At 42.3% G+C, this 25,386-nt stretch overlaps 2 protein-coding genes across 3 annotated transcripts in view; both read left to right on the top strand.

Annotated features, from left to right (window-relative positions):
- Positions 1-25,386, top strand: part of mao (monoamine oxidase) — a 151,812-nt gene that overhangs the window by 106,673 nt on the left and 19,753 nt on the right. The gene's annotated exons all lie outside the window — the stretch shown is intronic.
- The window catches only part of caska (calcium/calmodulin-dependent serine protein kinase a), a 176,918-nt gene continuing 155,004 nt past the window's right edge, over positions 3,473-25,386 (top strand). For both annotated transcript variants that reach the window (XM_083997044.1, XM_083997043.1), the window contains exon 1: positions 3,473-4,456. In XM_083997044.1, the coding sequence (XP_083853170.1) occupies positions 4,398-4,456 (59 nt within the window). In that variant the 5' untranslated portion in view covers positions 3,473-4,397. The remainder of the gene's footprint in view (positions 4,457-25,386) is intronic.

Here is a 25,386-nt window from a genome sequence, read left to right as displayed (position 1 = left end):
TACTGCAAACTAAACAGCAGCTTTCTCCACCATCTTCACTACAAGCTGAGGTAGTAGCATGAATAGCAGCAGTAGTGTTGTGTGTAGTGCTGCAGCCGGATGCATGACAGTAAAATTAGCCAGGTTCAGTTTATTGCCAGATTGTGTTGGCAGCACAGGAGGCTGCGTCTACCGCCAGTGTAAACACAGCCTGTGTTTGATCCGCAAACAGAGACGGATGTAGCTCCTCTGTGAAGGCACCTACAGGGTTTTCTCAGAATCCAACGTCATCACCCACCATATGAGCAAAGGGGGTGTGGCATGTGCGGAGTGAGGCTTCAGTGCATACCAAACATACATTATACTGTAGCTACTCTCACCTACCTGTCACTCAAAGAGGCCACGCCCCCAATGAACTGTAAACAGGTGAGTAGTGATGTCCTGATTATAGATTTTCTTGGTACGATTATTGTCAGAAAAATAATCATGGTATTACGATTAGCATGATTATTATGCATCAATAAATTTCACAACACTATGAATAAGTAAAATCAAATATAGACAAAATATAATTACATTACTAATGTCTTAATATAGGACCAGTTATTAATCCTTCGGGGTAAGTGTTTGAAATGTCATTAATTGTCATCTATATCAAATGTTTAAGTTTATTTTAATCATTTTTTGACACGCTAACATTTAAATTCCTACCAATTAAGGGTTACTTTAGATAAATGGACCAGTATCTGTGCATCTTCCTTTACTTTGGTGCACAACTGCTGATATGGTTCCAATATAATCTTTTTCAGAAAGTGACGGTATTTAGGAATCTTTACGATCAATTAATTGTGGTGTTTAATACCGCGATTAATTGTGAAAACAAGTAATCGTGAGTCACATCCCTACAGGTGAGTTATATAATCAGCCGTCTGCCTCTAGTGGCTGTTAGAGGAACTGCAGTTTCATTTTCCAGACTTATCTGCAAAGTCTTATTACATTTAATCCCAATTTGCACTGGAAGCAATGAACAGATCCACAATGGCATGAGAGTTTTATGGTCAATTGTAACTTTTAAGGGAACTTCACCAAGTGGAGAACCATTGCATATGTGAGGCAGTAGTGTAAAGTCTATAGTGTCTCCAGAGGGAGCCGTGTGAAGTCTGATAAATGTCCTCGGGTGAGTCGGCTTCGTTCCGGTCTGAGGACCATCAGACTGAAAGTGAAACAACCTGGAGGTGTGGAGCTGGAGAGACTTATTGAAGTCGCTTTGATGTGTCAGACATAAAAACCACATGACTATATATATAAAACTATATTATGTATCCCATTGGTATCATGGGAAGAAGCAGCAGTGTGACTGGCCTGTTAAACCAACCTCAGGGTGGTTTTGGTCATAAGCTCAGAGCACAAAGAGAAAGATAACTTCTTGACTTTAATGAGGTCGTTCAGTTTATGGAGATATAATAAAAGAAAAACTTTAAACTGGAGAAACTGGAACCAGCTGTTTGTCATTTCTGCTGGTACACTTCCTTAAACCAATAATCAATCCCCACAATAATTGCAGATTTATTTCCTGTCAGTCAACGTATTGATTGATTGATCTACTGACTGACTGAGGGTTTCAGGTCTGTGGCTCTGTGCTTTTGTCATATAGGATTTACCTAAAAAAATAAAATAAGAAGAGATGGAGCCAAACAATCAATCAGTTAATCAATGAGTCAACTGAGCTTTATTTGCCCAATACAGGTTGGGACAATTCATAGTGCCAAATCAATGACTGATAAGCTGACGATAAGACTGTCTAGCCTATATTATGTATTTTGACTTAAAGGGGTAGGCTAATGTAATAAAAAAAAAATATATATATATACAGTATATATTATAATCATATTTATAGTAAGGCACTGTAACAATAATTTCCCACTGGAGATCAATAATGAATTTCTGATTCTTATTGTGATACTGTAACAATAATTAGACAGATTAAAAACAGTAAGAATCAAAACTGATCAGAAAGAATACAGTGTTTTAAGCAAATAATAAAATAAAATGAATCATTAAAGCAGAAGTAAGCAATCCGGTCGTTTTGGCTAACTTCTTGTCAGCCGATGGAGTTAGCAGTCCCCGCCCTCGTCCCTACGTCACCACATTCACGCGCATCTCTTGGCTGCACACACAGAGAGGACAGCCCCTTTATGCCGTTCTCTCTCCTCATTGGATAAAGGTTGTAGGAATCAAGGAAAGTTTTCTCCTCGGCTTACAGCAGAGCAGAGTGACTGACAGACCCGTATTTCGGACCAAATATACTCTATATAAGTGATTGTCGTCGGAAGATATAACTATTTAAGACTTAGGCTATATTAACACAAACATTACGCTTACTTCTGCTTTAAAAACAGTAACAATCAAAACTGATCAGAAAGAATACAGTGTTTTAAGCAAAGAATAAAATAAAATGAATCATTAAATAAAAGTATTCCTTTCAAATTTTAAAATAGTTTATTTTATGAAAGAATGCAATCAATAAACCAATAAATGAGTCAACCAAACAAGTCTGTAACTTAGCTACGGTGGTTTTCATACGGGCTAAGCTAATAGAGAAGGACAAGAAGATAGAAGAAACTGTTAAATAAATGTTATGTAATGTTATGTAAGAGGAAAAAAAACGACATTTACGGACAGGTAACTGTATTCTTTCTGATCAGTTCTACTGTTTGTCTAATTATTACGATATAACAATAAGCAACATAGGCCTTTTTTTTTCAGTCAAAATAGCCTACAGACAGTCTTATCGTCAGCTTGTCAGTCATTGATTTGGCACTATAAATTGTGCCAACCTTCAGACCTGAAGCGGCGGAGCTCCCGGTCGGAAACAAGGAGAAGTAGCCTATGAATGAAGTGTCCGTAAACGAAACTAACCTGGTTAAAGTGTTTTAACCAAAGAATAAAATATATAATATAATAATATATAATATAATACATGTAATAAAATAAATTATGAATCTGAATCTGAAATAAAATGAATCATTAAATAAAAGTAGGCTAATAAAAAATAAAAGGCTAAGCTAATAGGACAACAAGAAGAAACGGTTAAATAAATGTTATGTAATGTTATGTAAGAGAAAGAAAAAAAACGACATTTACGGACAGGTAACTTTAACCAGGTTAGTTTCGTTTATGGACACTTCATTCATATAGCTACTCCTCCTTGTTTCCGACTGGGAGCTCCGCCGCTTCAGGTCTGTCCATTGAAAAAGTCCCGACTAGGAAACTGGCTGTTCTGGAGCAGCCGTTATGGCGCCGCCGCTCCGCCATCTTGGCTCCGAGCCCTATAGGCCTCCACGGGGAACCCTGGGTAACGGCTTGGCGCCAAAATGGAGGACGACGGAGCAGTTTCACCATAACCTCCGTTGAGTGAGTGTGTGTGTGTGTGTATGTGGGGGCGGAGCTTCGGTTTTTTTTTCCTTTCTGGAAGCTCCGCGGAGATAAACGTCCGGGCACGGCGGAAGAAAACACTCACCGACCGAGGAGGAGCGACCCTCGTGTGTGTGTGTGTGTGTGTGAGTGCATGCATCCCATTCCTGTAAAGTGTTAAAACAAACCCCCCCTCCCTAATTCTGTTGCTCGGGATGTGAAGATCCGTGTTGTCAGCCCCCACCTGGCTGGAGCTGACCGACCGACCGACCGGTGTTGTAACCTGAGCCTTGCCCGCCTGATGTCCACGGTCCACCGGCTCTACTCGGGCATTTCCTCCGCTCTGTAGCTCAGACTCACCGGAGGAGCGGCAGCAGCAGCAGCAGCAGCAGCAGGAGCAGGAGGAGGAGGAGTAGCAGCCTATTTACTATTATAATGTTTGCTTTTTTCTGAGGCGAAGCTATAGAGACGAAGGGTACGGTGCCGGGAAGGAAAAGCTGCGTGTGTCTGTGTGTGTTTGCAGGGGAAAGAAAGAAAGGCGGGGCAGAACAGAACCGGTGGTGGTTGGACTGAGACTCTTCTCTTCTCCCCAAACTGGATTATTACTGAACTGAACTGTGCCTGCCTGTGCCGACTCACCCACGGCGACGCAGCGGTTTTTCTGGAGGGAAGGAAGAGGAGGTAAGGAGGCAACAACTGACTGGGAGATTTGGAAACCTTTTTCTTGGGAGGAACTCTTTTTTTTTTTTTTTTTTTTTTTACCGACTAACCCCCCTTCGTTATTCCTGCCCCCAAAACGGTCAGCTGCCTGCCTGCCTGCCTGCCACCTCCAGGAGCAGCAGCAGCAGCAGCAGCAGCAGCTCTCCGGCCTTGGGGGCTTTCACCGCTCTCTGTGTGTTTTTATAAGGAGCCACCTTCGGGGTTTCTGGACGCATATATTTTTATTTTTATTTTTTGGGGGGATAAATAATATTCCCCCCCCCCCACGGAGCCGGGGTCGGACTATGGCGGACGACGACATCCTCTTTGAAGATGTGTACGAGCTCTGCGAGGTCATTGGCAAGTAAGTGCTGCGATTTATCTAGCTTTTATTGCACTGTTTTTGGTGATTATTATGATTTTTTACGGTTATAACATTGGAATCCTTTCCAATTAGCTGCCTCCCCCATAATAATAATAATCGCATCTACACAACACAAACACACACACACTCAGACGTGTGCACATGCAAAGAAAGCGTGGTGATATTTGTGTGGTCATCACAATTGACTGCAATAGTGACCTCAATCTCATTTATGCTCTCTTATAGGCCACCACACACACACACAGACACACACACACATATACAGAGATGCACACACTCCTTCTTTTCCCCATTATGTTAAATAGACACAGGCCTGTCCCACAACAATTAGACATTATTGCCCCTTTTTTATGATCACAGTTGTTGCTCTTTCAGCATCAAAGATAAAGATCCATGTTGTTAATAATCATAATGATGTCCTGTGTGTGTGTGTGTGTGTGTGTTACTGCTGTTGTGACACACAATTACAGTACTTTATGGCAGCGATGATGATGATGATACCCTGGTGGAGGTGGCATGCTTTTGACCTAGTGGCAGTTGGCAACTCTCTGCAGAGATTAAAGGGCAGGGCACACAGACACACACATGTACATACACGCACATATATGCACACACACATACACTATGGTTGAGTCATGCACACACACACACACACGCTGCACATCTGGTCATCGTTAGGTTTCATCCAGGCCACTTGGAAAAATATTCTCTCCAAGGCAAGCAGAACGGGTAGGAGTGGGACTGTTTTTGCAACCAGTTACCCCCCCTACACACATACACACATACACACACACACACAGTGAGACATAGTGGACATATGATATGAAAGATATCCAGCATGCATTGCACTCAGTCCATGCACGGCCTCTGTAAACTCCCTGCACAACATGACAGGTGAATTATTATATTGTGTTTGCTGCGATGACACATTACTCTCTTTCTTTTGTAACGTTGCTCATTCAGAGAGTCGGGGCGGTGACACAGCCTCGGTTGGTAGCTATATCATTAACATTTATCCATGTAATTATTATAATGCATCTATCGCAAATTTGCAACCCGGTTAGTATTATTGTTGTGACATGACAGCCAGTGTGTGCGTGTGAAAAGGAGAGAGGTTGAGGCTGCTGCTAGTGCTGCTGCTGCTCTCTCTCTGCTGCTTTCTGTTTCTTTCTGCTGCTGCTGCTGTGATGACTAATAACCAGGAAGGGCCACTTAAAACATGGCAGCGGTATCATATCAGTCCACCACACAGGGCAGAGTCACCCTTTATCTTGTTGCGTTTTGTCTTTTGTGTAGCTACCTGCAGCAGCAGCAGCAGCAGCAGCAGCTCTGGGACTTTCCAGGAGGTGAATGTCGTGGGAGACGGCGCTCGCTCAGTCGCTTGCTGCTCACTCAGTTTTTGTCTTTTTGTTTTGATAGGCGGCCGAGTGAGTGAGTGAGTGAGTGAGTGAGCAGAGGGAATCTGTTTCTGCTTTGACCGACCGCATGAATAATAACCGGCCTGTGTCATCCAAAGTGCTGGTCCCCCCCCCCTCTCTTTTTGAATAAAGGCGAACAGTGAATCAGGCAGCAGCTTGGCGGGCCTTGACAGACACAAACAGTCAGTCAGTCATAGCGGGCCGACTGGTTGTGGGACTTCTGCTGGGTCTGTGTGTCACAGGGATGGTTGGCTGTTTGACAGGGTTGATAAGACCTGGCGTGTTTAGGCAAGCCTGAAAACGAAACGTGTGCTCCCGAGTCCCGCTTTTTTTTTTTGGTTTGTTGGTTTTTTTATCATCCCACACACACACAGTCACTCACAGTCAGTCACAAGAAATTTATTTTGTCTCTCACTCAAAACACACAAGCGCGGCGGCGGCGGCGGCGGTGGACCCAGAGGAACCGTCGTCCTGCTCCATCTGTCCTCCGTCGCCAAAGTAATAATGTAAAAATATGAAAATCACCATTTTTGAATAAGCGTTCAGCCAAGACAGCAGGAGGAGGAGGAGGAGGAGGAAGAGGAGGAGGAGGGGGGGCGCTTTAAAGCCAAATGCACTGAGTCAGCCACACACAAACACACAAACACAGAAACACACACACTCTTGGCCTGAGTTTTCTGAATCAGAGCTGTAAGACTCATTGTGTTCAACAGATTGTCTGTGATTTACAGTTTGCAGAAGGAGCGAGCGGCCTTTTATCAGTCGACCTGCTGTTCTCTCTCGCTCTCTCTCTGTGTGTGTGTGTGTGTGTGTGTGAGGAGCTGCTGCAGCCACAGCTTCTTTTAAAGACTCCACTCAAGTAGCAATGGTGGTTTTTTCACACTGAAGGAGACCAGTTCAACCAACTGACAGCATTGCATAACTTTTTATCGAAGGGGAGACATAGGGTAAAACATTTAAATAACAGATATCACCATGAAACTTCCCATGTTTATCACTTACATTAAGACAAATATTTTTTGTATTACAAGTTTTGTCAAATTTCACGTTTAAATATGTAAATCGGGCAATATCTAATGAAATATGCGCTAATTTGCATACATTTCCAGAACCGAAATCTGAAAAATGGATAAAGCTACTTTCAAAATTCTTGTTTTATTTTGTTGACATATTAGAGTCTGAAGTTTTTACAGAGGAGGATTTTGGATATCTCTTTTTATGACTCTGTAAATGAGAAAATACTGTCACCAGCCCCCCAAAAAATCCAATTTCGCAATGTTTTTAGCAGTAAAATGTTGTATAAATCAGGCATTGAATGATTTTTCACACTGAAGGAGACCAGTTTAACCAACTGACAGCATTGCATAACTTTTTATTTAAACAGAAAACACACACAAACATTTCAGATCTTGTTCTGCAGGGTTAGATCCACGTAGCTGCATCATACAGACCTGAATATCTACAGTATGTATGTGTATGTATGTATGTATATAGGTCACCAGGAACTGTGCTTAGATAGCATAGCAGTGTGTTGATGACATCACAGGATTTTGTTGGATTTATGTCGGTCCCTATGGGAAACACAAACCAGCCGTATTTCTGTATCACTTGACGACGCACAGACAGGATTTAGTCCCTGTGCTTTTATTTTTAGAGCAGCAGCAGCGGCGGCGGTGGCGGCTGCTGTGGCTACGGCCAAAAGCCCGTCTTGTCACCCACATGTGATTGTGTTATATGTGTGTATGTGTGTGTTGTGTGTACATCTGTCAGATTGATCCCGCCCGTTTGCACTACTGCGTCCCCGAGGCAGGAAAACAAAGAGGACGGAAGTGAAGAAGAGAGGTTAGCAGCTAGAAGATGGAAGAATGAGGATGAGGATGGGGATGAGGATGAGGATGGGAGGGATGTTGTTGCCCCGGCGATGGGATGAGTGAGGGACTGAGAGGTCAGGGGCAGTGGAGGGAAGCAGTCCATTAGTTACACTCACATTAAGAGACATCCTCTGCCCGCGGGCCTCCATCTTTTCTAGTGCATCCTTGGAAAAAAGAGAAAAGTTGTGCGTGTCTCTCTTTTTTTTTTTTTACAGTAGGACGACGACGTAACGCTGCTTTGTGTTTTAAATAAAAGAGGACGACGAGAGAGAGAGAGAGGAGAAACAAGCCCAGAGGTCGTCGTCGTCGTCTGTGCAGCAGCAGGCCAGGCAGCCTATTGTTGTGTTGATGCATTATGGTTTACGTTTTGTTGCCAGGCGACACCTAGTGGTCGTAGTGGGTACTGATGGGAAGAGCTAACGGCTAAAGTGCGTGACGACGTAGAATAAAAGAGACGTTAGGAGGAGGTTGTTGTATAGCCGACGGACAGGGGGTCAACAAGACACAGGAAGATGATGCAGAGAGAAGAGAGCAGACTTCGGTTACCATTGGAAACCATTGTGTTGTTGTTTTTGTAACCACGGCAACAGAGATCGTCTAATGTGGCGGAAGTACTTTTTCTTTTCTTTTCTTTTCTTTTCTTTCTTTTTTCAAACTCAAATCGGCATCTTTTCCTAAAACCTATAACCAGAGTCATGACCGTTATTGTCGGTACACTTCTTTCCTTCCGTATAGATACGTGTTTATCGTGGTAACCGTGGCAACCAATGTTTGGTACGCACGCAAAAGTAGCTAGCTAGCTAGGTAGTGGAGCTATTGCAGGCTGTGTGGCGTAACAGGTGTTGGTGTTTGTGTGCGACGGTCACTTCAGTGCATCAAAAGGAAGAACCCAAAGTTATGATGTCATCGCTGTGACATCATGATTCAGCCATCTCTTCTGTTAAAGGTCCAGTGTGTAATTATTAACCAGGTTTATTGGCAAAATCTGGACCTTTAAAGAGACTTTGCTTTTGGATGTTTGCTTTTGGTTATCAAAGTATCTCATATTAATGTAGATGAATCTAAGTTACCCACTTGTTATGTCATGGGAATAACGCCGCCGGATCGCCGTTTATGGTCGGAACTACGACGGTATCTGATCGTCTTCCAACCTTCGACTTTCATTCTTGATGAATGAAGACATTCTTGGTAAATGCTTTCGCTTTCGTCCGTCTTGTGCCGGTCCAAGAATTTCACCGTGCGCGCGGAGGCTCATGGGAAATGTAGTGAAAACACTTTCCGAAACTTCTCGTAGTCCCTTTTTAATGGAGCTGAAAACTGGTTGAATATTTAGACTGGCTGTGGCTTTAACAACGGATATTGTCCTATAACATCACACCGCTGTAGAGCCGAGCTGCTCCGCTGTGAATAAAATAAATTAGCTTTCATTTGCATTACCTCGTGTCCTCGGAGGACACTGGAGGGGGGGCTGAATGTCATTACAACTCTCGGCCCTGAGGATCTTAATGTGTGTGTGTGTGTGTGTGTCAGCGGCTGTGTCCGTGCGGTCGTCACGGCGCTGCAGCTCCGTCTCCAGAGAGCGTGTGTCCCGTTCACCTCCACGGACTGAGGTGACATCATCAGCCTGTTCACCGTCCCGCTGCTGCTGCTGTGGACAAGCAGGTCGTCTTTCTCCCATGGTGCAACACTCTGCGTTAGTTAATTGTGTGTTTTTTGTATTCGTACACACACACACACACACACACACACACACACACACACACACACACACACACACCCGTCCTTGATTAAGTGTGTGAAACACTGACCTACATCAGGCCGGGGCTCAGGCTCAGACTTCGGCCCTGGGGCTTGTTGTGTTGTGTTGTGTTGTGTTGTGTTTTGTTAATGGTGATAAGCAGCAGCAGGAGGAGGAGTGGGCTGCTGCTGCATTAGAGAGAGGTAGTCGACTAATACCACCCCGCCGCTGCTGCCGCCACGACGACGGGCGGACGGAGCCGTGGGCTGTGGGTCAGTAGGTTAAACACTGGTTTGTTTACATTGTGAGACATAAGTGTGTTTTAAGAGGCAGGCTGCCCAGTGCCGGACTTAATGGCTGCAGAGACTTCGCTCCTCGCTCCTACGCCGGGCCGTAATTTGAATGACATTTTCTGTGCTGTGCATTGTGCATGGAAAACACATGGAAAATGAGAAAAAAAAGTCAAATGTCTTGGAAAAGCTTGAGTTGCCCTGAAAAAATTATGATTTATCACAGCTACCAGAGCTCTATTGGACTTTTCAGACCCTTCTAAGGATTTCGTTTCCCAAAAAAAAAAAAAAACATGTTTGTGCTGTTCTATGATAAATTTGTCATGATTTCTAAGCATTTAAGAGATTATTTCATAAATTAGAGCCATAGACTGCACATTTTCAAATCAGATTTCTGAGAGAGAGAATGAGAGAGAGGAATAAACATAGAAACAAACTGATTAAATTTACAAAATAAAGTACCATTGTCGAAAAGAACACTTCTCCAAAGCATGAATGGGACAGGGGATGAAGCGTAAAAACTAATGTCCGTCAGATTGTAGCATCTGAAAAAGTCCTGGAAAACGATTTCAAGAAAAGAGTGGGAACCCCGTTGTTGTCCACCCCCCCTCGCCACCCCTTTTTAAATTTTTTTTTTTATTCCAGCGAGTTCCAGCCAGTTGATGGAGAGGAGATGTTTTTTTTTTAATGACTTTCTTCATGGGAAGCAATTTCACAGGTATAGCAACATGACAGTACAACGTGACAGAAAAGACTTCCATTCCGTTTGAAATATTTAAGTCATTAATTGTCATCTAGACCAAATGTTAAAGTTTATTTTAATCATTTTTTAAAAATAGAAATGGCACTCTTAACATTTAAATTCCTACCAATTAAGTGTTACTTTAGATAAATGGGCCAGTATCTGTGCATCTTCCTTTACTTTGGTGCACAACATCTGCCGATATGGTTCCAACATCATCTTTTTCAGAAAGTGACGGTATTTAGGAATCTTTACGATCAATTAATTGTGGCGTTTAATACGGCGATTAATTGTGACAACAAGTAATCGTGACATCCCTAGAGATGGAGGTTGAGGGTGTTTACAATTTAGAAGTATGAGTCGCCTGGCCAACAGGGTGAAGAACAGTTTGCATAACTTTAGAGGCAAGAGGCTGCAGGGAGGAACCAAACAGGGCCAAGAGAGGATCAGGAGAGATAGTGGTGTTATATATGCTGAGCTAAGAGTGTTAAAGATTTCAGACCAAAATGTGCCAAGCCTGGGACAAAACCAAAACATATGGGACTGGTCGGCTGGAGATGGTTTGCACCTATTACATGAATGAAGAGAGGAGATGTCTGGACTGTTGTTCCTCCTCTCTAACTAACTAACTAACTAACTAACTAACGAGGAACTCTTTAGCTGCGTCCATCCCCTAATAATAAATCCACTTTAATTGGACGGCTCTGCAGCAGTTAACGGAACAACATCCAATTAAGAAAGTGCGAGTTTTTGAAGGCGCGATGCGTCAACAACGCTGCAGCCGCTGTGACTGAATGAGGTCCGTGGCCTGAGGGGAATTCTCACACACACACACACACAAACACACACACACACATGGTTTTCTTCTCACCAGGGTGCATTGTGTGTGTGTGTGTTTGTTATATGATCGTAGCCTCTCTGCTGGGATTTGGAGGGGAAAATCTGCTGAGAGGCTGGTTCCGGCACGCACAATTACACATAGATGATATAGCAGAGAGATCTCACACTCAACCACTAAAATATTTATTCATCCTCATCAAGCTAAGAAAAGAAAAGAAAAAACACACAAAAAAAACACACACACACACCACCCCTACCTAGCCTGCAGACCCCAGCAGCAGCAGCAGCAGCAGCAGCAGCAGCAGCAGCAGCAGCAGCAGCAGCAGCAGCAGCAGCAGCAGCAGCAGCTCTTCTCTCTACAGGGAGACGAGTTGAGTCTTGTTGTTGAGATCCTTTACAGGAACAGGCTGCGTTCAGGTCACACAGCAGCTGCCTGACTGTGTTTGTGGCCGTCGAGCTGCCGGAGCAGGGATGTCATGTCACCATTACTTGTTTTCACAATGAAACGCCACAATTAATTGATCGTAAAGAGATTCCTAAATACCGCCACTTTCCGAAAAACCGAGAGGAGAGGAGAGGAGAGGAGAGTAGAGGAGAGGAGAGCTGTGACACCGGGTCAGAGGCTCTGATCAGCAGGTTTGGTTTCCAGCTGCAGCAGCGATGTGGAAGGAGCCTCCACTCTCTCTGTAACAAGTTACAAGTCATTCAGTACGTTTACATGACACTTGAAAAAAACGAATTATTGCCTTAATCCGACTATAACTGGACAACTGAAGTGCATGTAAACGCCTTAGTTCGACTGAAATTGGAGTTGGAGAACTCCGATTAAGACACCCAGATAATGCGATTGGAATTCGATTTTCTCCGTCATGTATACACCTTAGTCGGAGTATAACTGGACAATGCATGTGCACATGAGACGGCACAAAGTTAAGCAGAGAAGCCGCCCGAACCCGGCAAAGTAAAGAAAAAAACCCAACGTCAGAGCTGATTCTATGCATTTCACACAGCGTGACCAGCAAGAGTGTTTTATTTAAAAAAGAGCTTATTATTAAGCTTACTAAGTTGTTTACATTCAGTTTTTTACGAGGTGACAGAAAAGTCAACAGGACAGGGCGGCGTATTAACCCACTGCAACAACGGGTGACGCCGCATGAGGGGGCGGACCCCGTCAGTTATTCGGTTTTCTCAGTTGCATGTTAATTGAGACAAGGACAGAAGTCCAAAATCGAATTTTGAGCATATCTCGATTAAGCTCTGCATGTAAACGTACTGATTTATCTAACATCACAATAAGTCCGAAGCTGTTTAATGATGGTAAAAATGAAACATAAGGTAAATATCCTGCATAGTTTCTCTTTTCTGTGCTGAGCGGCGTCCCTAGCAACGGTCTGTTATACTTGACAACGGTCATTAGCTATACAGAAATAACGGACCGCAGAACGCAGCGAAGGACCAATCAGAGAGCAGCATTCAATAGAGCCGTGTAATAAATAACCTTATCCATCGCTCCATGGATTGATTTCTCACCGGCTCCGATGTTGGAAACAGATGCACATGGAGGAGAGGAGGGTTAGAGACACAGAGGAGAACAGAGTTCATCTTTAAACTCCCTTGATTATAAACAGAAGACAGTGCTGCAGGAATAATGTGTAGGGCAGCTTGAGTCTTGCACAAGGACGCTTCAACATGTGCAGCAGAGAGAAGAGCCAGGAATCAAACCCTCAGCCTCTAATGTTAGAAAATATAGACGGTAAAATGACAGTAGCATCATTTCTGTGATATTTTTGGCTGCTTTCGTTTTAATCCCGCTGATTTAATCACATAGTTGTTGTCCAAAACAAACCAAAAGTAGATGTTACTCTCAAAGTCACTTAACAGTTGAATTTCTCCATGATGAAGACATGTGAAGCGACGGCCGTGTGGTGCAGTGGTTTAGCCGTTTGATTACGAGAAAGAAGCCATATTGTTAAATATCTGAGCCATGATGTGTGTGGGTTTTATCCTCCACTGAAACAATATGTGCAGCTCTCACACACTCAGTCACACACACGGACGCTGCTGGTTCCTTTCACGCCAAATATAGACGTGTTGTTTGAGTTTACCTGCTGAGGTGGTGGTTGTGTTGCTGTGTCGTGTTGTGTTGTGTATTCGAGGAGTGTAGACAACAGAGCTGTTACCTCGTCTTCATCTCCACTTCGTGTTCGTCTCACAGGAAAAAAAACAAAACATGTGACACCTGACCTTTGAGCTAAAGGAGCAATCAGTCATGTTCTCCAGATGATGATGAGGAGGAGGAGGCCGGTTTGATGCAATCTGTCTCACCATTTATCAGATCGGTTAAGCATGGACCGATTTCTTCTAGGGGTGGGAGAAAAAATCGATTCACGTAAATATCGCAACATCTTTTTTGACGATTTCTAAATCGATTTTTTTTTTTGAAAGAAAATAATTTTTTTTGAAATTTTTTTGGGGGGATTTTTTTAAATATTTTGCAATGTGCATTTGTTCGCCTTTTTTACATACAGAGAGTACAGGTTTTGAAAAGGGTTTAAGTTCACTTTATAATGGAGTATGTTAATTTATAGGCTCCTACAGTATTTGTGTGCAGATAAATGTTGAAAATGCTAAAGACAAAAAATTGTGAGAATCTGCAATATCGTAGAATCGCAATTTAAATCGAATCGCCATCCAAAAAATCGTAGATGAATCGAATCGGGAGAAAAGCGTATCGTCCCAGCCCTAATTTCCTCCAGTTATCGATGCAACAGAAGTTTCCTCCTGGACGGACACACACACTGAGGCCGGGGTGTAAAAATTCACTAGTCTTATCTGTGTCTCTAACCCTCCTCTCATTTGTTTTCAACGAATGCCGGTGAGAAATCAATCCATGGAGCGGTGGATAACGTTATTTATTACGAATTGTGAGCCATTGGCTAGTGGCAAGGTAAGGCTAGGCAATTTAATTTGTATAGCCCGTTTGTACAAACAGTTTGTCTCAAAGGGCTTTACATGGCATCGTAACAACATCCTCTGCCCTTAGACCCTTACACATCCACTGAGGAAAAACTCCATGGAAAACCCTTTTAACAGGGAAAAATTGGAGTGTGACCTCCAGAAATTTACCGGCCAAACATATTTTTCACTGGGGAAATGAAAACATCATGCCTTGTTTGACTAAAAGTAATTGCCTTAGGTTTTTAGTATAAAAATCCAACTTAAAGAGGAACTCTGCAGGATTTGTATCTTAACTCAGCACCATGTGTCCCTTAGCTCCAGAGTCCTAGTGCTGACTTCTTTTTTAGTTCCAGGGAGAATGGAGGATCTCTCTCTTCCACCTAGCGTCTCTGCGGCACCGCCACACAAATATTTGTTCAGAGACTGAAGAACATTACTTTTTTAGTCAATGTATACGTTCAAATTAGGGCCAATGGCGTTAATTTGTGGACATATTGTAGAGAAATTTCTGGAAAAAATACTTTTTTAGAAAAAAGTGATAAAAAAATTCTCAAAAAAAAAAAAGTTTTTAAAAAGATTCTAGAAAAAAAGTGGTACAAAATTTCTCAAAAAAAAGTTTAAAGAAAAATCTAGAAAAAGTGGTCAAACTTCTCAAAAAATAAAATAAAAAAACTGGTAAAAAATTCTCAAAACAAAAAAAAAGTTTAAAAATTCTAGAAAAAAAGTGGTAAAATTTCAAGAAAAAGTTGGGGCTCCCTTGAACCCTCTGAAGGACCCAACTATGAGAATCATTGAAATCAATGACTAGTAACTAGTTCCAGGGAGAATTGAGGCTCTCTGCCTTCCACCTAGCGTCTCTTGGCTGAAAACCGGTGTCCCAGCTCTCGTCTCCATGGCGACACCGCCACACAAACGTAACGCCGCGTCATAACCCGTAATCTCTTGTTGATGACAGATAAGACTACACAGATATACACATGGTAACATGGTAGATGATAAATAACCTTATCCACCGCTCCATGGATTGATTTCTCACCGGCTTCGTTGGAAACAAATGATGCACATGGAGGAGAGGAGGGTTAGAGACCAGACTTACATAGTTCCTCTATAAGCAACATTTAAAAAGCTGCACATCCTGGCAGCTGAGAATATCACTGTCAGGTATTGTCCCTCCTCTGTTAAATATAAAAGGAGGCTGAAAATCACAGGACATGTCTGTTCTGTCCTGAAATGTCCTGAGTGTTTCTCTTCTATAAAACACACACATTCCACATACGGGCTAGCTAGAGAAATAAACTCTGTGGCAAAGGAACTGCAGTTTCCATTCGGCCACTAGAGGGTGTGTGTTTTTTGTTTTACTCGCCAAACTCATTTTTTTTACCCGCCATTGGCGCTTGGCAGGTGTTAATTTTACGCCCTGGCTGAGGCTCATCACAGATCACTTCCCCACCGACTCGTCCCTCTGGTATGGCTGGAATGTGTTTAGTGTTTTTAAGTTTTCTCCCACATCTGGGCCGGTGGAGCTCGTTGCAGCAGCAGCAGCCTGAGCTCACCGTCTACAGGCGCTCGCCTCGCTTACTTCATCTATTTGGCTGCGAAAAACCGGAGATCCTTCATAAATTTTATAGCAAAGAGTTTTATCATCTTCAGGTCTCACATCCAGGCAGAGGCTTTAACTCCGTTGAGTAACTCTGGTTATTTATAGATGTAGTTCTGCAGCTATTTGACATATTTTTACTTGTATATTGTGTCTGTGTTTTCCATCGAAGTCACTTTAACTGAAATGTGTCTCAAAGAAACTGTTCTGATCTGGAACGACCTCAACATCGAACCTCATAATTAACTTTTGGCCACACACTGCATGATTTTTAAATTAGATCAGATCAGATGTACTTTTTTTTAAAAACCCTTAACCAATTTTTTAATCGAGGTAGACCGCAGACATGAGGACACTTCCAACGGATTATAATCCTCCTGAGTGACTGCACCTTTAACTAGCTGCTCTTCTTCCTGTACGTTTCCATTTGGCTTCGTTAGCTGCCGTGACTGTGAGCTGTAAAAGTCGACAACATGGGAGTGTTTCTGTTGGAGGCAGCCACCTGTAAATCCTGTAAATAATCAAACATGTTTGATATTTATTTTTTGGGGTTTTAGCTACAGGTGGTCTTTTGGTTTGTCAGAATTGCAGATCAAGTTGCCACGTTTGATATTTACAACGCAAACATTATGAGACATGTCGGTGATGTTAGTCTTTTTCCACAACACAGTTCCAGCTCTACTCGACTCGGTTCAGGTCCTTTACCATTACAGCTGAGTTCTTCATAGTTCCTCCTCAACGTGGGCGAGGTCGTCATATCACGGCGTGCAGTCGGAAAGCTCCCGTTTGTGTCATAAACACAGGAATATCAACTCTTGACTTGCTGGAAGTAAATAAACTTCATGGTGCATGCCAGTCAAGAGTTGATATTCCTGTGTTTATGACACAAACGGGAGCTTCCAACTGCACCTGAACACACCGAGCGTCAACTTGGGTCTCGCGCGAGACTTTGAATTAGATCTAGTTTTACAAACATGTCGGCTTGCTTGAAGTAAATAAACTTCTGGGTGCATGTTTGAGTCGCCATCTGACGCTGTCTGTGGCTTTGAGGGATGTAAACAGCCTAAGCAGCAGAACTTCAATCCGCTCCCATTCATCGCTGCCGTGGCGATGCGGGGACAGACACAACTACCGCAAAACAGGAGCGATTAAACTGAAAATCTTCAGATTCCTTCTTTTAGACCTAAAATGTTAGGAACATACACCCCCCGAGTTGAATTTGCCCGGAATTGTCCTTTAATTCTCATGTCGGACGTTGCGATCATGACTCTTCCAGTGACAAAAAAAGGAAGGAAAAAAAAACCAAGTAGAGTCGAGTAGCGCTGGTGGAAAAGGGCCTTTAACTCAATTGGAAATAGTTATATTGACACAACACTCATGAGGATTATATTTGGACTAGAAGTCCTAAAACCGTCCAGTGTAAAGCCAGTCTTTCTTTACCCAGTAATTTCAGGATCAGCTGTTTGTTTAGTCAATAAAACGCTGGCAGAATAAACTAAAAAATGGCAAAATCCAAATAAATAGTGTCATAAAAATAAAAATAAAAAGCTCAGAAAGTCACTGTGTTTGGAGGATATATCACCTGGGACAGCGAGCAGGAAGCTGTTGGGTTTCCACTTTCCAGTCCGTCTCAGGTCTTCAGATGTTCATCCAGCTCCTGGTGGCGTGTTTACAGCACCGAGACCCAGCGTGTGTGTGTGTGTGTGTATATATATAATATATTTATATGAGCACATGTGTCAGTGCTCTGAGTCAGAGTTAGCAGTCACAGCAGCAGGCTCCCCGCTAACTAACAAGGTGATACAATACCTTCTATTAATGCATTATTAATGAGTTTATCTCCCGCTGTGATGTCATGTGTGTAATTAGTTTTAACGGTGCAGAGGAGGAGGAGGAGGAGGAGGAGGAGGAAGAGGAGGAGGAGGAGAGGTCACCCGCAGCATCATAAAAAGTGCACCAGCTCTTCGTCACGGAGGTCTTTTATGGATAAATATGATATCATCATCGCAAAAAACAAGAATCGAAGCTCTGTTTTTAGCGACTGGTGGTTTTTGGGGTTTGTCAAAAAAGAGTCGCGGAGCGGATAAAGTTGCCAAAAAAGTTGCTGATGCAGCCAATCACGTTTAAGCGCTATTTTTTACTCCCTCATCCTCTCTCTTTCTGCTGTTTCCTCGCTGTCGCTGCACTGGAGCTCTCTGAATCCGAACTGATTTCCATGCCGCATGCCAAAGCACACACACTGTCACCTGGGTTACAGCTGAGGCCTCTCGGAAAAAAAACAAAAAAAAACAACACCCGCCATGTAACACGTCGGGAAAAGACATTTCCTACCCCCCTGTTTTTAAGGGAAAAGAAAAAGACTTGTGGTAGTTTTACAGCAGCAAGTCGTCAGTGGAGTTAGATGAGAGGCGACTGTGTTTTGTAGCGATTGGATGGATGCGTTTGTTCCCAGTCACATTCGTTCAGTGCTGAAAGAAAAAAGAAAAAGAAAAAAGAAAGATGAAGAGAAAGAGAAAGGTTAGAGTTACAAGTTTTTAAGTAGGAACCCCACTCTGAGCTGAAGATGGTTTACAGATGTCGAGAGGCTTTTCTTCTGTTTTCACTGCGCTGAAGCGTCAGTTGTGGTTTGTTCTATTCTGCTGCATGTTTTGTGTTAAGATGAAGAAGAAAAAGAAGAAGAATCAACCCCAGTTTCATGTTGAATGTAAAAAAAGGTTGCAATACTACTAATACTTCAGTGACTCGGTATCGGAAAAGTTAGCATACGAGCTTCAGTAGAACAGAATAAGTGGTAGAAATTCAACAAAACAAGAAGAAACACAAAGTTTTATTTGAAGTTTGGTTCCATAATTAAACATATTTGTGGTTTTAAGATCTGAAAAACCATCGCAGTGTAGTTTTCCATCTCCTCTCTCTCTCGCGGCTTCTCTCTGGAGCTCTAGTTACAACAGGTCGGTGTCAGCCAATCAGAAGAGAGGAGGAGGCTCCGAGCCTCTCTTCTGACTGGGTCACCCAGAAAACAAGTCAGCCAATGAAAAATAGAGCAGATTTCAGAATAAAACACCCAGAGAAACCAAAATCTTGCAAGTTGTTGGATGGTGGGTCCAGGTGGTGAGGGGGCGGGGCTTAGTTGTGACATCACAAAGTGACAGGAAGTCCTGACGGCTGGTTTTAAGGCTCAGTTTCTGAATACAGGCTGTGTGCATTTCTCTGTGGACTGAGGCTTTGATACTTTCACAGTATTAATATAGAACCTAGAGCTGCTTTATAATCACACTACACATGGACATCTACCTTTATACTGTATGGAGCTTTAACACAAACATCTACCTTTATACTGTATGGAGCTTTAACACAAACATCTACCTTTATACTGTATGGAGCTTTAACACAAACATCTACCTTTATACTGTATGGAGCTTTAATACAAACATCTACCTTTATACTGTATGGAGCTTTAACACAAACATCTACCTTTATACTGTATGGAGCTTTAACACAAACATCTACCTTTATACTGTATGGAGCTTTAACACAAACATCTACCTTTATACTGTATGGCATCTTCTCTTCTCTTGTTGTTGGAGACTCTTTGACTCTTTGGAGGAATGAGGTTTTGATGTTGTGCTAAAAACAGCTGTTAATACTAAATGTTGGCTGCTATGTAGCAATACCACCAACACTTCTCAGAAGAAATTTAAATTTACAAGTGTGGTAAAACATCTGGAGCTACAACACACGCTCTGTAATGTGGCGAGCGCTGCATGTCTGGTCTCATTCTCAGATCTCCTCGGCTGCTTTAGAAGAGATCGGTGCCGTCTCTTCCTTCAGTAAACGACTGTTGGAGTCACTGCACAGTTTTCTATAGATTATTTATGCGAGGTGCAGGGTTTTTAACCCTCCTGTTTGTCCTTCTGGGTCAGATTGACCCAATCTGTTCCCTTCCTCCATCCATCCTTCTTTCCTTCCTTCCTTTCTCCCTCCCTTCTTTCCACAATCCCTTTTCCTTTCCTTCTTTCCTTCCTTCCTTCCCTTCATCCTTACTTCTTCTTTCTTACTCTTTTGATCCAATTTACCTGATCTGTTCCCTATCCCTCCATCTTTCTTTCCTTCCTTTTTCCCTTCCTTCCCTTCGTCCTTACTCATTCCTTCTTTTTTGACCCAATCTGTTCCCTCCCTCCATCTATCTTTCCTTCCTTTTTCCCTTCCTTCTTTCATCCCATCGTTCCCTTTGTCCTTCCTTCCTTCTTTCCCTTCGTACTTCCTGCCTTCCTTCCTCCTTTTTTCCCTTTGTCCTTCCTTTCATCTATCCCTTCGTCCTTCCTAACTTCCTTCCTTCCTTCTGTCCCTTTTCCCTTCCTTCTTCCCTTCTTCCTTCCTTGAACGAATCTGTTCCCTCCCTCCATATTTCTTTCCTTCCTTCTTTCCACAAGCCTTCCTTCCTTCCTTCCTTCCTTCCTTCCTTCCTTCATCCTTACTTCTTCCTTCCTTTTTGACCCAATTGACCCAATCTGTTCCCTCCCTCCTTGTATCTTTCCTTCCTTTTTCCCTTCCTTCTTTCCTCCCATCTTTCCCTTTGTCCTTCCATCCTTCCATCCTTTCTTCCTTGACCCAGCAGGACAACAGGATTGTTAAATAAAGGCGTCATCATCATCATCACAGTGGCAGCCGGAGCGTCGCGGTCCCAGTCCAGATGCCCTGAGCTGCAGCTGATCTGGGATCAGGGATGATCCTGGTTTTGTTTTTTGACGGATCTGTTGTTGACTGAACAAAAGGCAGATGATCTGACTCTGGGTTTAACGTGTATTGTGTTGGAGAGAATACATCAAAGTGTGATGAATGAAAGCAGCAGAGTGACGTGGTCGGCCGTGGACTGTGTGCTATCAGCAGACTCTGACTCTGTTGGCTGCTACTCTGTTATTCTGCCAGTTAGTTATTTACTAAGCTATAAAACCAAAAACCCTTCCAGCCTCTAACAAGGTACCAGCCCATTAAAACTTATTGCCTGTTAAGGTGCAGGGCAACAAACTCCACCACCTTACCTCACAGATGTGTGTGTTTCTTAGATATTAGTGGGTTCAGTCTTTGTTTGGGTTTAGTTCTGGTACCATCTACTTCCTGCTTGGCCAAAGATTTGTTTTTTATTTCTTGGCCACTGACGGACTTTTTCTGTAGTGTATTCTCTATATATCTATCTTTATCTTTATTCTACACTGCAAAAACTCAAAATCTTACCAAGAATATTTGTCTTAGTTCTAGTCAAAATGTCTCATTTCTAGTCAAAACTAATCTCATTATACTTAAAATAAGACTCATCACATTAAAAAGTAGCTTGTTTTTAAGAGACGTTTTACTTATTTCAATCACATTTTCACTTGAAATAAGTAGAAAAATCTGATAGTGGAGCAAAGTTTTTCTTTCTTATTACAAGCACAAAAAACTTCCTTTCACTGGCAGATTTTCCTGAAAAATTAGTTTGAAACAAGTGAAAATGATCTAAAAACAAGTTCATTTTTAGGTGATGAGTCTTATTTTAAGTGGAAAGAGATTAGTTTTGACTAGAAATGAGACATTTTGACAAGAAATAAGACAAATATTTTTGGAAAGATTTTGAGTTTTTGCAGTGTATTCCATTTTATTCTTTTATATAAATCCTAAATTGTATATCGTAGTATATGAACACTTTTTGCACTAGAATATTTTAATTTATTCTATTTTATTTTATCTAAATTTGTATTTTATCGCTACCTTTAACTATTTCTGGTACCTTTGTGTTTGCACCCGACACCACATTGAGTTCCTGGTGCTGTGAACTGACCTTTGCTGCTCTTTGGCAATAAAAACATTTCTGATTCTGATTATGTAACGACATCATTTACACACAAGCATATAACCTGCGTGTGTGTGTGTGTGCAGATGAGTGTCTCCTACTTTTCATTTATTCCCCTCAGTCTCTCATCAGTGTTTTTGTGTGTAACATGTTTTGTATTGTAGTGGTTGTAGTGGGTTTTCTCAGATGGAAAAGGACGTTGCTGTTATAAACACTGATCACAGTCAGAGGCCTCCCGGCTCATATTGATCACAGATGCCTCCGTGTGTGTGTTAACAGACACACACACACACAGTCCCATTCAAACATTAGATGATGAGAGTAGTTGTGTGTGTGTGTGATCTCATGTCTGAGCAGCACATGCAGCGTTATGTTGATATATAACAGGTAAAACACACTCACACACATTTTGACAGCGTTATTACCGTCTGCAACCGTCTTTAAATCATTTCTAGTGGCTGCAGAGGAGATGCATCGTGTTGTTGTGGTGGAGGCAGGTTTGTGTTAGTGTTGTGTCGTTCACAAATGTTTTGTTTAAAAGAGTGAATTGTTTGAGTGAATGAACTGAACAGAATCACTCCATGACCTGATTCATCTGTTCTCAGATCAGTTGAGCTCAGCAGCAGCGAACGTGCAGCCCAACAGCGAATCACTGAATCATTCGTGAATCCGGTGATGGAGGCGCTCGATCAAACATTAGTCGACCAATAATTCATTATTCTGCCTAAATTTCATTGGTTGACTGGTTGCAGAAAAAAGAAGGAACAAAAAATAAACATTTGGAGCTGTGTTTTGTCAAAATTAAGTCAAAATCTATATGACTGAACTATTTATGAAAAGCTAGAGGGCTTTTAATTTAAAGGGCCAGATACAGGAAGTTGTGACACTCACTCACTGTCAGTTTTGTTTCTTTTCTTTTTTTTTTCACACGGCAGGTCCCTGTGATATCGCGGTTGTGAGACAGTGAACTATAAGTCCATAAGCTGAGTGATGTGTGTCAATGGGAAACATTGACCAATGGCCCTAAATGACGATGACTAGTCGACCAAGAAAATCTTTGGTCGGCGGCAGCTCTAGTTTTTTGAATCGGGTCATTTTCAGATCGAGTGAGGTTGATAGTACACTGGTTGATAGAACAAACAGTTTTTTTGTTGTTGTACGCGATATACAGCCCAACACTGGTTGTTTTTAAAGTGAGAGGACTGCTGCTGCTTCTCAGCTTCAGTCCTGTCATTCTGATGATGCTCCTGTGTTTGTTCCTGTTTGAGACACATCTAGAGATCGGAGGATGTTTGTCAGTCTAAACCAACAGCCCCCACTGGAGGAATAAAAACCATGAAGGAAACTGACTGGATTGTAAAAAGACACCAGACTGAAGATGCTGACATGAGGGAGGAGGAGGAGGAGGAGGAGAGAGAAAGAGAGAGATTATGTGAGGGAGCGGCCGGCGCTGAGGGCCTGAACGGGCCAAAGACACATTCAGCCGGAGTGTTACGGCTGCGTTGACATATTGTCTGACAGATGGGTGACACATGCTCCCAGTCCCAGCCCCATTGTTAAGAGCAACTGGGACATAGCAGAAGACTTGTGTTGGTTGTGAGTCAAAGCCGCCACACTAGGGCTGGGAATCTTTCACTATTTCACGATTCGATAAGATTCTGAGTTTTGGGGCTACGATTCGATTCAAAATCGATTTTCGATTCAAAACGATTTGATTCCTAATGATTCCTGCTTCAATCTGTCGGTGTGCAAAGGATCCTCATGATCTGCTCCAGTCTGCTTTGCAAGACAGAACGACTAAAGTGTCTTTTTCACATTTATTGAGTTTTAAACATTTATCCATGCTTAGATGGAATTGTTGAAACTGTTGCATAAAAGCAATATCACATATTGCTTAAGTAACAAAATTAAAAGTGCCTCTTTATTTAAAAAAATAGTGCAGTTAAACATGCTGCATTTTTTAAATTCTAAGGAAATGGAGGCCAACAGTCGGCACATTTGTTTCATTTTTTTATTTTTTAAAATCTATTTTGGGACATTTTATATCGATTCTGAATCGTATTAAATGAGAATTGCGGTTCTTATGTGAATAGATTTTTGGGCACACCCCTCCGACTCACAGTCATTATCACCAGCTCAGCTCCATCGTTATCGCAGCTCGTCGCTCCCTCCACTAAACGCCGGTGCTATCTACCTACGCCGCTGTGAATAAAACACCGGGTCGTTATTATTTCAGCAGATCTCTCTCAGCTCAGGTCACTAAACAACAATGTGTGTGTTTCTCAGTGTTTCCTCCAGGATCAGGTATACTGTAGCTGCTGGTGGAGCTTCGAAGGCTACGGCTTCATTTAGTCAACATTTATAGACATGAAAGATTTGTTCTGCTGCCTGTTGTGTTTAAGAGGTTACAATACTACATTTTCAGTGATGGAGAAGTTTCTGTGTTAGCTGGAACAAAAATAGAACAAAATAATAAAAGATAGAAATAAAACCAAACCAGAAAATGGTTTTAAGTTCTAAAAACCATCTCAGTGTAGTTTTCCATCTCCTCTCTCTCTCTCAGCTTCTTTCTGGAGCTCTAGTAACAACAAGTCAGTGTCAGCCAATCAGAAGAGAGGAGGAGGCTCTGAGCCTCTCTTCTGATTGGCTGACTTTTGGCTGCTTTTCTAAAGTGATCCAATAAAAAATAGAGAAGATTTCAGAATAAAACACTCAGAGAAACCAAAATCCTGCAAGTTGTTGGATGGTGGGTCCAGGTGGTGAGGGGGCGGGGCTTAGTTGTGACATCACAAAGTGACAGGAAGTCCTGACGGCTGGTTTTAAGGCTCAGTTTCTGAATACAGGCTGTGTGCATTTCTCTGTGGACTGAGGCTTTGATACTTTCACAGTATTAATATAGAACCTAGAGCTGCTTTATAATCACACTACACATGGACATCTACCTTTATACTGTATGGAGCTTTAACACAAACATCTACCTTTATACTGTATGGAGCTTTAATACAAACATCTACCTTTTCATAAATTAAAGTATCAGATAATACCCATTATCAGCAGATAATTAAAAATAAAGTAACTCACTGGATCACATCAACCCCTCCTCTACTTATCGACCAATAGAAATCGAGCTGTGTGCTGCCAACATTTGTGGGTCATCATGAGTTGGAAAAGCTTGGGAACCACTGGTTTAGACGATATGGCTCCTTGGCTGTATATGTGATTTTCAAAAAGGCCTCTTGCATGACATGACCGTACAAAACCTGAGGTCTGAGCTCTTTCAGAAACTTTATCTCCGGCGTAAAGTCTGTTTTCCACCTCATTCGTCCCACCTTTAACGTGTCTGGGTTGATTCCCAGGCTCCTTCCTTCTGCACTGTGTTTGTTTAGCCCGCGTGTTTATGTAAGAAGAAAAAAAAAGGAGAGAGAGATTTAATTGCAGTCATTATGTTGTCATCAGGTCTTAAAACCTCACAAATATCTGCATCAGTCTTAAAGAAACAAAAAAAACCTGAAACTAAAATAAAACACCAGAGCAGCTCGGCCTCCCTGCAGCTCTGTGGAGCAACGTTCAGCGGATCATCGCTGCTAAACGCTGCTGCTCCTCCTCTCACTGCAAGTCATGTGGA

Source organism: Trachurus trachurus, assembly GCF_905171665.1.
Source record: "Trachurus trachurus genome assembly, chromosome: 21".
Classification (NCBI taxonomy): domain Eukaryota; kingdom Metazoa; phylum Chordata; class Actinopteri; order Carangiformes; family Carangidae; genus Trachurus; species Trachurus trachurus.
The sequence above is the reverse complement of the archived record's forward strand: the minus strand, read 5'-3'. Positions and strand labels throughout refer to the sequence as shown.